This window comes from Phyllostomus hastatus, unplaced genomic scaffold (assembly GCF_019186645.2).
Source record: "Phyllostomus hastatus isolate PE091 unplaced genomic scaffold, TTU_PhHast_1.1 phas_contig_150, whole genome shotgun sequence".
Taxonomy (NCBI): domain Eukaryota; kingdom Metazoa; phylum Chordata; class Mammalia; order Chiroptera; family Phyllostomidae; genus Phyllostomus; species Phyllostomus hastatus.
The window spans coordinates 21466375-21481395 of NW_025333611.1; the positions used below are offsets into that span (position 1 = coordinate 21466375).

Genomic DNA, 15021 nt, shown 5'->3' on the forward strand with positions numbered 1-15021 from the left:
CATTATATTAGATTCATATGTTCAGCATAATGATTGGATAGTTATATATATTGCATAATGATCACTATCTTAACCAATGGTTATGTGTCTTAACCATTTGTATTGTAACCAAATAATTTTAGTCTGGCAGGGTGCACGTGTTAATATCTACAGGGTGTGGCAGCCAATGGATGGTAGTTTAGGCAATCTGTGGGCCTCAAAAAGAAATAAGAAAAACTGGAACCCAGGCAGACAGCCAAAACAAAGATAGGGCGGCCAGGGAGGTGCGTGCCACAGCAGAAATCTGCCAGTGTTTTGGGTGTCTGCCACTGGGCTCCATTTCTAGAAGAGGTGAAGTGGGGAGGAGGAGAGAAGCCAGGCACACGACCTAGACACGCAGAGAACCAGAGTCTGGCTGCGGGGGCGGGGCCTCAGGCTGGGGAGGCAGTCGGTGGTCAGAACTGTGGGCTTGCTCATGAGGGATGAGATTGAGGAGCTGGGCGCATGCGGAATGAAACCTCCCACACAGGCTTCTTCTGTCTTAAGTTACACAGGGCTTGGCTCGCCAGCCCTAGATTTAAACCTGAGCCTATTTGGGGGGCAGTAAATGCCACATGTCCCAGGAAAGAAGCAACTGGGAATAATAGGGTAGTTTCCCAAACTCTCCAGAAGCATCTTTCAGAACTCTAGTCATTTTTTTTTGGTGTTTAAGTAGGCACTTTTAAAAAAGCTTCACTTTATATTGACTCGGTGTTTTGTTTTTCCTTAAGAAATCCTGAACAGTCTTCAGGGTGCATCTAGGTGGATGTGTTTTGCTAAGACATGTATTTATAGACCTGACTTCCATTTCCTTGTCTGTACTTCTGCTAATTGAAATTCTGAAGTCAATGTTTCAGCTCAACTTTGTCCTCTGAGACGGATGGGAGTTGCCTGTTCCAGAAGGACTGGTTTGCTGGGTGTAGTAATGCCTGCTGGGCTTAAGTATGAGGAAGAAGTCATTAAAAAGGGGACAGAGTGAACTTTCTTAGAGTTTGAGTAGGCTTCACTTCTAGCAACATGTTTTGGCAAAGAATTGTTTTTATGTTATTTTATTCTTGCACCTTTAAACTTTTATGGCGATTTTCTTTTCATGTTCCAGATGAAAAGGATTTGCTCGGTGGTGTTGCAAGAACTGAGTGTAGAGGGTGGGAATGTAATGAGCAGTTTTAGGCTGTAGGTGTGCAAGGTAACCGCCATCTGGGGCACTCCCCCACAGTCTCGAGAAAAGCGTTGATTTCTCTCTGTGTGTCTGTGGGTTCGTTTTATGGGAACTAGAAGAAACCATTTAGAGTCTGAAAGCAAACTACATGCTGTTCATTAGAATGCTACTGTACTTAGAAATTCCACAGCTGGATCAGGAGTTGATATGTGACTTGGGGATTATCTAGGATTAGACATTATCATTTCTTGGCTTACTTGTTGATAGAAGTCAAATTCAGTTCACCTTAATTTAGTTCATTCATAAAGCATTAGTTGAATACCTTCTTTATCTCTTCACTTTTCAGAACTAAGTAATACCCAGGGAGTTTTTTTCCAACTTGAGAAAGAAGAAGGCATCAGCATTAGGTCCTTTGATCGTCTCATTCCCACCACTGGTTGTAGTTGGCCTTTCCCCCTGGAATGTGTCCCTAAGATGGCCTATCAGACATCATCCCCAAGTGAAACAAGTCTATAAGATTCAATGCAAACAAAAAAGGTCAGACATGTTCATCTCACATAGGTCTACTTTACTCTCCAAGGACATCAGGATAGAATGGTGGCAAGATTATATGGAAGGAATTTTGTTGTATGAAAATCACAAGATAGATTCAACACTTTCCAAAACGTACAAATTTAAGCTTGTTGTCAGTTTTCCTGTGGAGAGGAAAGAGTAACAAATGAGAAATGCTGAAGCCATAAGCACTTTGTTAGCATCTAAACTTCACCAATGATCCACCCAAATATACGCATGTCACTCTATTTACTGATGTGTTTAAGAGGACTGACTGCAATTTAGAAATATTTCAGCAGCTGGTGCTGGTTACATAAGATTAATACTCCAAATATATCACAGTTTATGTCCCTGAAAACATATTTTATTGGATTTTTTGGTAATTTAAAAGGGATGCACAATCAGATACATCTTATGACATGATTGTAACCTTTTTCTTATTGAAAAAGAACCAGAAGGATATACTATATATATGAGATGTTTGTTTTCATTCATGTATATTTCAAAAATAGTTAAAAGGAACTATATATTTCTATACATTCTAGTATATAATTTATCATTTAATATTTTTAAGCTGATGCCAGTAGACCTTGCAGACAATTACTTTGTAACCTTTAAACTACTACGGGCTATTTGATTTCCTAAATTTAATTTTTGTTGGTGCTCTAAACATATATATCTTGTGGAGAAATCATACTTTGAAACAGAAGAAGTTCTCTAGGTTTTCCAGATATCATTCCCCTTTGGTACCAGTCATTAGGGGGTTCTAATGTATTTAAACTTGGCTGAAGCTCAACAATAAACAGGGCTCATTCTAACAGATGCAGACTGGCACGCCTAGGAGGAGGCACATTCCTCATCCTGGGAAACAGACTGTGAGATGACTTGGTGGTGACTTTTTTGTCTAGGGAGTTTAAGCAATAAATCAGTCGTTGAAAGTGGAATTAACTTTTAGTTTCCTTCCAATGCAGAGATGCTAGGCTTCTCTGATTACTACTACCAGACGATGTTGGGATACAGTAACACCGCGTGCGGGGGGGACTCCAGATCCCATAAATAGTGAGCATTCTGTTGATCAAGGTCAAGGTGAGATGGTGCACATATTCCTTATGCCCTAAACCACTTCTTGGAATTGAGTTGCTTTTACCTTAACATGTAACTATTAGACCTTAACTATAGAAAAGAAAAACATTTTGATACTTACATAACTTTATCACAAAAGGTGCAATCATTGGTGTAAGTTCTGCCATCAGATCCACAAATTGGTGCATATATGGAATAACAAATTCTCACTTCTCCTGGTGACAACTTTTTAAACTTACTGCAATCAATCTGAAAATACATGTTAAAAACCTGCCATTTCTTCAGCCAAACCTTTATTCCCAGGATTTAGAATTTTGCAAGCAAGTCAGAAGGCTCTCAATGCATTCACTTCTTATTCCCATTGTTTGTCCTCCTCTAACCTCTTTGAAATAGATCAAGTATACAGATTTTTATATCAGATACAAAATCATAAGTGATAAATTTCTTTGTGGTAGCCAGCAAAGAAATCAAAATCTCTTTAAACATGGAATCTATTCCACAGCACCAGCGCATCAGTTCTCAGCACCCATGCCATGTTCAGCTTCCTGCTATTTCTCTCTTTCACTTGAACAGTTGTATCTGAATACAATTGTGAGACGTGTTATAAAAATACATACTGTAGTTTTAATAACTAGTACATCCCTGGCAACTTTTACCATTAATTATTGGTAACAAATTACTTGTTCTACCCATCACCAGCACATAGACAGACAAATGTATGTTAACATTGTAGTTGTGAACTGCTGTTTGAAATTCAGGGAGCAAAGCCAAGATGATGAGCCATGGTGGGAGCAAAAAGACCATTACCATGAAAGAAATTTTCTGGGTTTGCATCTACAAGCAAACTGAAGAGTGTGGCTAGTAAAATAATATACATTAGAACTCAAATCCTGCCTACATGACCCTGGGACAATTATTTCATCTCTCTAAGCCTCAGTTTCTTTATCTGCAAAATGAACGTGATATACCTACATTGTCAGATTTAAGTAACAAATATGTAACTGAGAAGATATGTGTAAAATGCTTAGCACTACATGGCATGGAAAATACTGAATGAATAATAGCTGTTTTTTCTATCCATTGGCTTTACTTCCAGGTCTGCACAAACTCCAGTTCCATGCAGGAGACTACGGTTCCTGCTCTTTCCACGCAAGAGCTCCTGACATGATATTTTACTAATTGGTGAACATTTCTACTTGGATAACCTGAAATATGCTCAAACTTAAAGTCAAATTCCTCCTGCCCTTCAGATATGTTGTAAGAGTTAACTTATTCATTCATTCAGTTACTAAACTCCAGGCAACCTTCCAAATCTTTGGGCTGAGCTGCTGGCAATACAGAGATTGGGGTACATGATTTATCAGCAGAGTGACCTCAGGGGCTAGTGGTGCTGAACAAAAACTGTGGCACCCCATGTTGAGAATATGCCAGCGTGAATGATTTCCCTTCCTCTCCTGGCTGGCTCGGCCCCCAGTGCCAGAACTGATACAATACAATATGATCAGGAAACTACTAAGGCTTCATGCCCATGAACCCTTTTCCTCCCCACACAGGCACTACATTGTGAAGGATGGCTTGAATTCAGGCTAACCTGGGTCCAAAATTTATGTTCTTAACCTTACTGTTTCCTTTAATGTATTAAAACAAATGACTCAAAGCAGTGAAAGGAGGAGACTAAGGCCTGAGGGCCACGCAGCTAGAAAGGAACCCCAAGTGCCTGACAGCTGGTTTAAAGCATTTGCTACCACATCTACATTTTTCTCAACAGTAGTCACTACCCAATATGAGCCATGAAGGAAAGCTCACTGTAAAATCTTCATTCTCTAGGGTAGAGGACGAAGATATATGTGGTCCACTTCAAAATTGTAAGAATCTGGACTTGTCCTTACTGAACTTTACTCTGGGTGGGTACTGCCCTGAACCCTTCCCACACACTATGGCTTTAAGTCCCGCAGTAATCTTATGGGCCAAGTCCTGTTACCATGGCCACAGATGATCCAAGAGCTGCAATCGAAATCCAGGACTTTATAAGTTTGATGCTAAGTTTCTAGCCCTTTTGTTCCTTCACCTCCATTTCAGAAAGGTCTGTCTACAGTTTTTGAATAAAAGCAATTTTGATACTTAAAAATGTAATTATGTACTGATACTGGCTTTAAAATTACATAAAAGCAAGACTTTGATATCAAGATAGATGTACTGACCCGCTGGCGACCTCTGGCACACTCTACATCTGTAAGAAAAACAAGTACAAGAAAAAAAATTAACTCTGAAAGAATCTAGTCTTATTAGAAAAATAATCTTTGATTAATGTCTCAGTTCTCTTAAACTGTCATAAAAATATAAGAGTCTCTTCAGAACTTTTGTCTCAGTATAATATCAAAGGTTGGAGCTCAACACAGATTCATTTACTTACTTATTTATTTTGGAGCAGGATTAGAATGTAGCCAAAAGGATAGAAAGGCTGTTATAATAATGAGGGGTTTGTCTTATTCTTTCCTTTCTCATAATCAGAGTTCAGAAAATATGTAAAAAACCAAGGGAATTTTCTATCAAGGAAGCATCTGCTCTTCTGTAGCAGCCATAGACAACCATGGTTGAAGATTCTAGGAAGTCAGATTTTAACTCAACATTGGAAGGAGAGTAACGGTTCATGCTGCCAGACCATGGATGGGGCTGCTCTGTGAAGAAATTATGTCCCTATAAAGAATGGTATCAAGTCAGAGCAGAGTCTGGATGAGCACTTTCTAAAGAAATTACACAGAGTGTATGGGTAAGAATTTGGCCTTAGTTGATGATTTAGGTCCACTCAAGTGTCTGATATGATACGATTTAGTGGTTTATTGGTGGAGACAAAAAAAATGCCTTTCCCAAAGCTCCCCTCGTTATGTATGTGACGTGTGCATCCCAGAATGATGTGGGCAGAGGATGGTGTGAGTGGTCAGGACTCGGCAGGGGCAGTGCCGTGAGGCAGATACTCACAGATGGTGGTTGTGAGCACCAGAGTCAGGAGCAGGGCAAAGGCTGTCACTCTCATGCTGCTGGAGGGGCCAAGGGCAGTCAGATGGAGGCCAAAGAAATGATTTTCTGCTGTCTGCCAGTGCTGCCTTATATAGTGCCAAGAGTTCCTTCCTCAATTGTAAAACAGCTAATTGCAGGAATCAGAATCCTGAGAAGAGGCCAGAAACACCTCTTTCCTGGGTATAGAAGTTCTTTTATTGCGAAAGACATTCTAATAGGTCACAAGGCCTTGTAAAAAGTAAAAGCACCCAATAAACCTGCCATTATATCCTTTTATCTTTATGTCCTTAAAAGTTTCAGAGCTTTCACATCTGTTACACAATTTGATCTTCATCATGAGTCTGTCACACAGTTATTACCATTTTCTTTGCTTTACAGATAAGGAAGTGAAGTTACAAGAAAGTTAATTTTACGGCATTTTTTGCCCGCTGCACTGCCTCTGCCAGAACAGTTGTGAGCATGGCAGCTTTATGGGTGCTGGCATATTCTCAGGTGTCCCTTTTTCCTCCTTCCTTGTCCAGCATCAAATGGAAAATGTTGCCAACTGAGACACCAGACTGGGCACAGAGAAAAGGTATCAAGTCTTTTTTTTTTTTAACAGAACACCTTTGCAGTCTTTTATTTGAATCTCAAGACAATCCAACTAGTTAAACGAGGAGGAACAAGAATAACTTCCTCTTTTGTGGAGAGGGGAAGGTGTCATGTTGTGCTATTTTTTAATTTAAATTATATTTTATTGTTTATGCTATTGAGTTGTCCCTATTCTCCCCTTTGCCCTCATTCACCCAGACCCCCAACTCCCTCAGGCGATCCCCACACCATTGTCCGTTGTCCATGGGCCACGCATATATATTCTTTGGCTACCGTATTTCTTATGCTGTACTCTACATCACCATGACTATTCTGTAACAACCAACTTGTACTTCTTAATCCCTTCACCTTTTTTATCTATCCTCCTGACCCTCTCCCATCAACACCCAAGTCTTGGTTAAGCTGAAATTAGTGGTGATTCATACTCTTTAGCAGGGAGATAATTTTCCCAAGAACCTCAAATTTGGGGAGCTGGTACAATGGGTGGACTGGTGAGTGCTCAAACCACATTTATTTTCCAGATCCCTGGGGGACGCTTCTTTGTCAAGGGCCCCTGGGAGAAGGACCTCCTAAAGGCCAATAATAAAAAGCTTTGGGACCCTCTTAACCAAGAATGGACTTTATGGCAGTGGCTGGACTGTCCCCGAAGCTTTGGCTGTGATTCTCTACTCCCCAAATGCAGACTGATGATTGAAGAATAAGATGCTGACTTTGCCCCAGGGCCATAGTTACATATATGGAGAGTGACATCTTCTGCTAATACAGTGACTTTTAATAGACAAGCCACTGATCCTTTCCCTATGGTTTAAATACATTTAATTGTGCTTTTTTTCAAACCATGCTTCATTGGAAAACTTTGATAAAGGCTACAAGGACACTTATTTTAGAATGTGACAATTTTCAAATAGAGTGACCCTATGAGTAGATCTTGGAAGCAGCTCCTGCAGTTTTGGTGGATAGAAATTGGAAGTCACTGTCTTTAGGTGTTTACTGGAAATAGTGTCAAAGGCTGGGAGACTAAATTCACATTTGTTTCCCTTGGAAAAGATAAGGACAGCTGAAAGCAGTGTTGGGATGGTGAGGAGTGGGAGGTAAGAGCAGGTGTCATATTCTTACTGAGAGCTGAAACCCTAAGAGTCTCACAGACATGAATTCATTGGCAGGTCTACCATTCCCTGCATGACCTTGTATGAGTTTTTAACTGCTAGAAGCCTTAGTTTATCTTCATTTGATCATTTAGTAATGATTGATGAACCTTTACTCTTTGAGACTGTATTACAACTTGAACATACAACCATGACTAATGAAAAGCTTTGTCCTCGTTGTAGCTTGACAAACACTCTCTTTGACCACACTTTAGTTATATTTCTCCGAGTCCTCTTCTCAATTAGGTCTTGACCTTGCCCCCAGCCTCTCCCTGCACCTCATGTTTTTGGCCTGTCCAGGTCTCTCTTAGCAGGGAATCCTGCTAAGTAATCCCTCTACCATTGACTTTTGATCACCCTTGACATCTGGTCAGGTTCTTCACCACCACCTGTAATGTATAAACTCTTGCAAAAATTCTGTCCATCTAGTTTAGCAAGAATCTTCCACCTTTGGTATCTGCTCTTAGTAATTTTTCACCTACTGGCTTCCTCATCCTGCTCCTTAGAAATAAATCCCTATTTGTATTTGGAGTTGAGTCCAATGCCTTTCCCCTATTCCAACAGGTGTAGTGAATAAAGGTAATTGAGACTATACCTTGAATAATGTCTTTCTTACCATTTTAACAAATATCAAGTAATTTGTCTTTAACACACTTACAATAAAGTTAATAACAACACCATCACCATAAGCTTGCTGTTTTAAGTAAGATGGTATAGGTAAAGCACTCATTGAGGTTTGGCACTCAGTAAGCCCTCAATATATGTTAGTATTTAATGACAATGGCCATGATAATGAAGATGATAATGGCAACAGTGATCTGGAGAAGAAAACATTCAGAAAGCACTCAGGAACCATCTTAAAATAAGCAAATGGTGTATCTCTGTGGCCTTACTGGAAATAACAGATCTAGACATCATGGAAAAAGGAACTTTGTAATGATCAAAGATGTTTGGTAATGACTAGAAGTGATGAGAATTTTATCAAGTTAAGTGTCCCAGTGGAGGCCAGGGGGCTACCTTTTAGAACACCTACAGGGTGATTCCTTTATTGAATGTGACAACAGCCTCTATCCATAATTTTCCAAACAGACATTCATAAGTAAACTCTTATAACTAAAAGTGACTCCAATATTACAAAATTAAGATTTCAATATGTAAGACACTCTCAACACAAAGAATTTGTCTGAACACCCAACTGGTGACTCAAGCCAGAAACTAGAGACCTGACCACCGAATGCGTAACTGCGTGCCTTTAATACCTTCCTCTCTCTCAGTAAACACTTCCAGTTAATTACCGTATCTTTGCTAATTGTACACCCAAAACTACCAAATTCAGTTTCTTTTGTCTGTCCCCTTTGCCACAGATCTATTGATGCCCCCAGAAGCTCTAATCTGGAGGGGTTTGCAGTAGTTCTAGTGTAACACTGTGGAGACATTAACTAGGGTGGGAGATTTGGAAGCAGCACAAAGTGATTAGACTTTGCGGTTATCCTAACAGTGGTGCCAACAGGACCTGCTAATGGATTAGGAGTGGAGTTTGAGAAGGAGAAGGCTCAGGGAAGCCTCTCGTGCTTTTGGTTGGAGCAACTGCTGAGTGGCTGTGCCACTTCCTGAGACTGGGGTGCTGCCCGTGGAGCGAGTCAGGCAGCTGAGACTGAGTCTGATTTCAGACACGAGCACGGTGGGTGCTCAATCTGTATTTTTTTTTTTACAAATTGAGAAACTGTGTTCAATAATTAATTCCTATGCATTGTTCAAGTTCTGTGCCTTCGTATTTGCTTTTCCCTTTACTTGGAATCACCTGTCCCTTACCTGACCAACGCATGCTCAGATGGATTACAACTCAAGGGGAGGCCTCCTCAACACCCCAGGCAGAAGTAGACTCACCTTCCTCTATGGCCTATAGCAGCTTAGCAATGTTTATGAAACACCGTGGATGAAGCATCATACTAATCACTAGGTATATAAAGAGGTATAGGCCTCTCCTGAAAGAGCTTACAATGTACTAGGGATAGGGGAACACACCCACCAACGATTCAGTACAACGTGGCAAGTAGTATTAATACAAAATGCTATGAAACAGCAGATGAGCAAATGGTGGGAAGTCAGGCAAAGGCTCTCATATTTATTGTGAGTATTCGTCACATGTAGGGTGCCTTGTATGACTTCCTTTAATCATGACAGCGACAGCCCCATACGCCCAGCATAGGGTTTAAGTACCCGCCCAAAGTTGCCCAGCTTGCATGTGACAGAACTGGTTTACAAAGAAATCCGTGACTCCTCAACCATTTCTCTGCCAAATGAAATTCAGAGAAGGCTTCCTAAGAGGGATCCCTCTGAGCTGAAACCGAAGGGTAAAGGCCATTCCCAGCAGAGGACGCTGTGCACATACAGACCCAGAGGCCTGGGCGAGGGGAGTGTTAGAGCCGGTGTCCTCCAGAGACAGTAGGAGGACGGGGGGTTGGGTGGGCAAAGCCAGCTCAGGAGTCTGGGTTTTACCCTGAGGGCAATGGGTAGCAAATGAAGGATTTTTGAACAGAGAAGTAATAGAATCAGATTGACACCACAGAGAGATTACTCCAATATGATACCTAGTATCGATTTATATACCAGTATTTATTAGAGATTATAATTATTTTCTAATTTGTGTATATCTCCCTCTCTAGAGTTTGAGCTTTAATTGAACTGAACTCCGTTCCATTCTGTGTGTATGTGAGCGTGTGTCTTGGGAGCCACTTGGGATTCCTTGTATGAAACTTTCTCCTGTTTGAACAACCAGATTTACATGTTCCTCACTTTTTTTTCCAGACTGAGATAGTACACCTTGATCTAAGAAACAAGGACAAACTGAAGTAAAGATAAACTCTCTGGGGTCTTTTAATGAGATGCAAAAAGAAGCCAGTCGGTCAGTGAGGTGCGAGTTTGAAGGAAAACACAACTTTCTTCACTCTGTCCCCTCACAGATGACTGCACCCCTGTCCCCCACCCCTGAATCTCTGCTATGCTGAGGGAGAAGGTCATCAGAGTCCAAGGATGATGAAGATGACGCTGAGGATGTCATCGCTCCACACCCACATCTACGGAGGAGTTAACATCTTCCTTCATGAAGAAAGCGAACCCTTCCATAAGTTTTCCTACAGGAAGACACAGTTAACAAGATTGATTAACGCTAGAGGAAATCTCATGTAATAGTAGAGCTGAAAGGGACCCACAGAGCTTCTGAGGCAGAACCTCATTTTGCAGGTGAGGTAATGGAGTCTCCAAAAAGGAACATCCTTGCCACAGGCAGCCTCTGACTGAGGCAGAAGCAGAATTCCCTGGTCTAGTGACACCGCCACCCCACCGGTTGCTTCCACTGATCCCAGGGCCCAGGCTCATCACCCCATGGCCTAAAACAACAAAGACGGAGGGATCCCACCAAGGGAAGTTGGAGTGGCTGCCCTTCTGCCTTTCCTGGTCAGCGGGCCCTATGCTGGAGCTGGATCCTGCTTTGGTGAGGACAGTTCCCCCCATGTCCCCGCCAGTGTCCTTGAATATGAGCTAGTTTCCAGGCCAAGGGCCCCGTGTCCATGCACATTAGAGAAGCTTCCCTTTTATCAAGTAGATGTCCTGCACATAGGAAAAAAGACAGAGACGTATCCTTCTGGGCTCAGGGTCTAACTTGGTATTTCAGCTTGTTAAGGTCACCACAAAGATGAAAGAGGCAAGGTCTAAGGTGAGTGGCCTCAACCCAGTGGTCTAAGAGAGTTAACAGTGAGTACAGTGGACTTGCCGTAAAACAGTAAATGCTAAGTTGCTTGCTGTGCACCAAAGAAGTGATATCTTCCTACTTGTTTGCCTTCAAAAACACTGCACCAGCCAAATAAAATATGCAAAGTAAACATGTCCGTGGGATACAGGTCCAAATACTGACAGCTTGTATCCCCCTGTTTTCGATAAAAGAAAAAACCCCTTTGTGACGGCCTTATCCATCTATCCCTCTGAAGGCTGCCGATGTTTGCAGTCGCTGGGAGATTGAGGAGGACAAAGGCCCTCTAGCCACAGTCTGTCTAAGGAACAAGCTGTGCTAAGACCTCTTAAAAGTTGTGTAGGATAGGATAGTGGTTTTCAATTATTTTTAGTGTGGGGTTTAGGATACTTTCTTCAAGCAAGACATTGTATGAACTCCACTACGTAAAATAGTCAAAAGCTGAACTTGCAGTTGGAGATGACCCCGAATGGCCCCCTTAACACTCTTGGTGACTTCTAACTTGCCTCTATAGAACCACTGGGCTCTGGGACAGCTATTTGAAAACACATGGTCTCAGTAGACACCTCAGTTGACAGATAGGAAGTGGAGGTTCTGGGACGGATGGAACCAGTGCAAGCTAGCAGCCATGGGTGTCTAGCCCTAGCCTGACTGTGAGACAGTTGGTTTGCTACCTGCACAGTCTGCTTCTAGGTGGAGAGTTAAGTAGGCTCATGGAGAGAGGAGAGGTTTGCAGGGGAGGACACTGGCCCCAGCTTCTTTTCCTCCCATGAGGTACTCACAAGGTCTCAGTACACAACAGGCATTCGTTCCCATAGGTGATGTAGTCAGAACCACAGACAGGCGTGTAGGTGATGGGGCAGGGGATGGCCACCACTGGGTACTTCTTGTAAATGTCGCAGTCCACCTGTGCCAGACACCAGAGAAATGTCCTGCCTTGTTCCTGGCCCCCAAGCTAGCTCAGCCTCTGTTGCACAGGCAGCGAAATATCATTTTGGAAGTTCCAGCTCAGATATTCTGATGCTACTGTTGCTGCCTCTACTGGTACCAATGTCCTCACTACGACAGAAACCAGTAATACTAGCACCACTTCTATTATAACTGGTACATTCAGTTAACAAGTGCTGAGTATTTCCATGCCAGGCATTAAACTTAAATTTTACATGCATTTTCTCTGTTTAATCTTCAGAACAACCAAATAGAGTAGGTTCTACTTTTATCCCTATTTACAGAGGTGGGGGTGGGGACAGGGGAAATGGATAGCTTAGAAGATGGAATTTGGCCCTGGCTGGGTAGCTCAGTTGATTGGAGCATCATCCCATACACCAAAAAGTTGCAAGTTCGATTCCCAGTTGGGTCACAGACCTAGTTTGTGGGTTCAATCCCCAGTGTGTATGGGAGGCAACAGATTGATATTTTCTCTCTCTCCCTCCCTCCCTTTCTTTCTAAAATCAATGAACATATCCTTGGATGAAGATTTAAAAAAAGGGGGAATCTGTATAACATAAAAGCTAGAAAGTGGTGAGGTTGGGATTTGAATCCAGAGCCTGTAAATTAACCAAAGTCTTGCCTCTTCCATGTTGCTTCCCATGAAGACTTCACCAGCTGAAAGTCATCTCTCTCCTTTAACTCTGAATTTTTTAAGGCTCTGGTTATTTATATGTATGTCATATTTCTTCAAATAGCAGAGGAGATTTCTTATTGGTGTCTGCCTCCACCTTCTACCCCCTAAACATACTGACTTACTCCTACATATATATCTGATAATTATTGGTTGACTAAATGACAGTCAATATGGATTGAAATGAAAGTGAAATTCAATATACTCACAGTCTTTAAAGGCAGACTAGCAGCTTCTGAAAGGGAGATACAAAATGTTAAAAATAAAGCAAAGTCTTGAAGTCTCATGAACTAATGTAAATTTGATCCCATAAGATTAAGACTCTGTATTTCCCCTGGCAATAAGTCTCGGCACGCACCCCATTCTTACACAAAATTCCAGCTGTTTGCCTAGGAAGCCAAATGGCCAATGGACTAAATGAGCCCTTAGTTCAGGCAAGAGAATTACCCACACTTCCTCCCTTCATTCCCAAGGGTTGTTCTTGGAAGCTCATTGTAACTTTGATAATGGTTCAAAGTCAGACAGCAACAGGCAGGATGCAGTCACCACTCCCAAGGACCTGAAGCACCATCTCTGATATTCTTCCCCTTCTAAATGAGGTAAAGGGATGTAATAAAATGTCTTTAAGGTGTTAGAATCTTTTTCTTATTTAACTTTCTAGCCGTATAAAAAGCCTAATTATTGATGCCTGGCCTTTGGAGAACTGTGTTTTGTTTCACTCCTCCCAAATTGATTTGGGGAGGCACCCAAGTGTTTCTGTTACAATGTCCAGTGTCCTTATGAAATGGAAGACTTAGGAAGAAATTAGCTCATTTCTCTGTTCCCTGGATGGAAATAAAAGTCCTTGATAGGGAAGACCCTAGACCCAAATCCCCCAATTCCATTAGGGACCTAAGATTCTCTTTTTCTCAGGCCAGGGCTGCTTCTTCTCTAAACCAGTATGCTTTTTATTCTAAACCAGTATACTTCCAATCCACACGACCAGACATTTCTCTGTGATGCTCACCTCCCAAGAGAGGTTATTTGGAACAACAAGCCTAATGGCTGTAAACGATCTACCTACCCTCAACTCACCTGAGCTGCTGCAGAAGTAGGTCACCATGCAGAGCAGGAGGAGAGCCCCGATGGCCTTCATGGTGGAGGTGGCTGTGAGGCAGAGGCTGCTCAGGGCTGTCACAGCAGGGAAGGGGCCATGTTTATATGGCAAAGCCCGGCTTCTCCACCTTTCCCATGAGGTCATCTACAGTCAATGCTGGCTTTGAGAGGCTCTCCAAGCACAGTGTCACACCCTGGGTGGTGCTGCAGTCCTTGTCACTTAATTGCTAATTCCTGTCTGACCAACACATTAATTACTTGAGGTGACAAGAATTTCTCAGTCTTTCCTAGAGGTGGGGACTGTTAGAATTCTAAACCTCATGCATGTATTAGAAGATCTTAAGTATAGGCTGCTCAGCCAAGTTATGAAATAAGTGAAAATATCAGTTTCTTTATTTCACAAGAATAGAGGGTGTTTAATCCAGGTTAGACAGACCATACTTATGCTTATATTTTGGCTTCTGGGAAACTATTGTTTTATATTTGAGGAAATAAACCTATGAAGCAGGCTGGGACCTAGGAGGAGGAAGAGTGACGTTAGCAATTCTGAAGTCTGGATAAGCGTGCTGACGTTTTCTAGCTGTGTGATCCTGGGCAAGTTGTTTATGTGCTGTGAGCCTATATCAACCAGAAATATCTGGTTATGTTGTGGTACCATATAACCCCAAGCTTTATGCAACTTAAAACAATATGTTTACTTTTTAAGCAAGCTGCACAATTGTATGGTCACCAGCTGATGGTGCTGCGAGGTGTTCAGCGGCCCTGGTGGGCAGAGCTGTCACTATCTGGAATGTCGTTTGTTCTCAAGGTTAACTGAACGTGTGTTCCTGAGGGTTTCCCTTTTCAACAACTAAGTATTTTGGCCCAGAAGCGACACCACTGTCACCTTCCCGTGTGGCCGCCCCAACCACAGAGGACGTGGAGCGTGATCTTACCTTGTCCCTTGACAACTGGAACTTCAGTTCCATCCCATGCAGAGAGGGAACTATTG

At 42.1% G+C, this 15021-nt stretch overlaps 2 protein-coding genes across 2 annotated transcripts; both read right to left on the reverse strand.

The window, feature by feature from the left end:
• Positions 1–1724: 1724 nt before the first annotated feature.
• SPINK9 (serine peptidase inhibitor Kazal type 9) lies at positions 1725–5922 on the reverse strand. The gene is made up of 4 exons (XM_045827005.1): positions 5792–5922; positions 5014–5042; positions 2934–3061; positions 1725–1872 (listed from the first exon to the last, which is right to left on the reverse strand). Exons 1-4 carry the CDS (start codon positions 5844–5846, stop codon positions 1827–1829), a joined length of 258 nt encoding a protein of 85 aa, XP_045682961.1. The 5' UTR covers positions 5847–5922; the 3' UTR covers positions 1725–1826.
• A 4497-nt stretch (positions 5923–10419) lies between these two features.
• Positions 10420–14162, reverse strand: SPINK7 (serine peptidase inhibitor Kazal type 7). Its single transcript, XM_045825332.1, has 4 exons — positions 14010–14162; positions 13145–13170; positions 12097–12221; positions 10420–10700 (listed from the first exon to the last, which is right to left on the reverse strand). The coding sequence occupies exons 1-4, from the start codon at positions 14068–14070 to the stop codon at positions 10655–10657; spliced, it is 258 nt and encodes an 85-aa protein (XP_045681288.1). The 5' UTR covers positions 14071–14162; the 3' UTR covers positions 10420–10654.
• Positions 14163–15021: the final 859 nt, after the last annotated feature.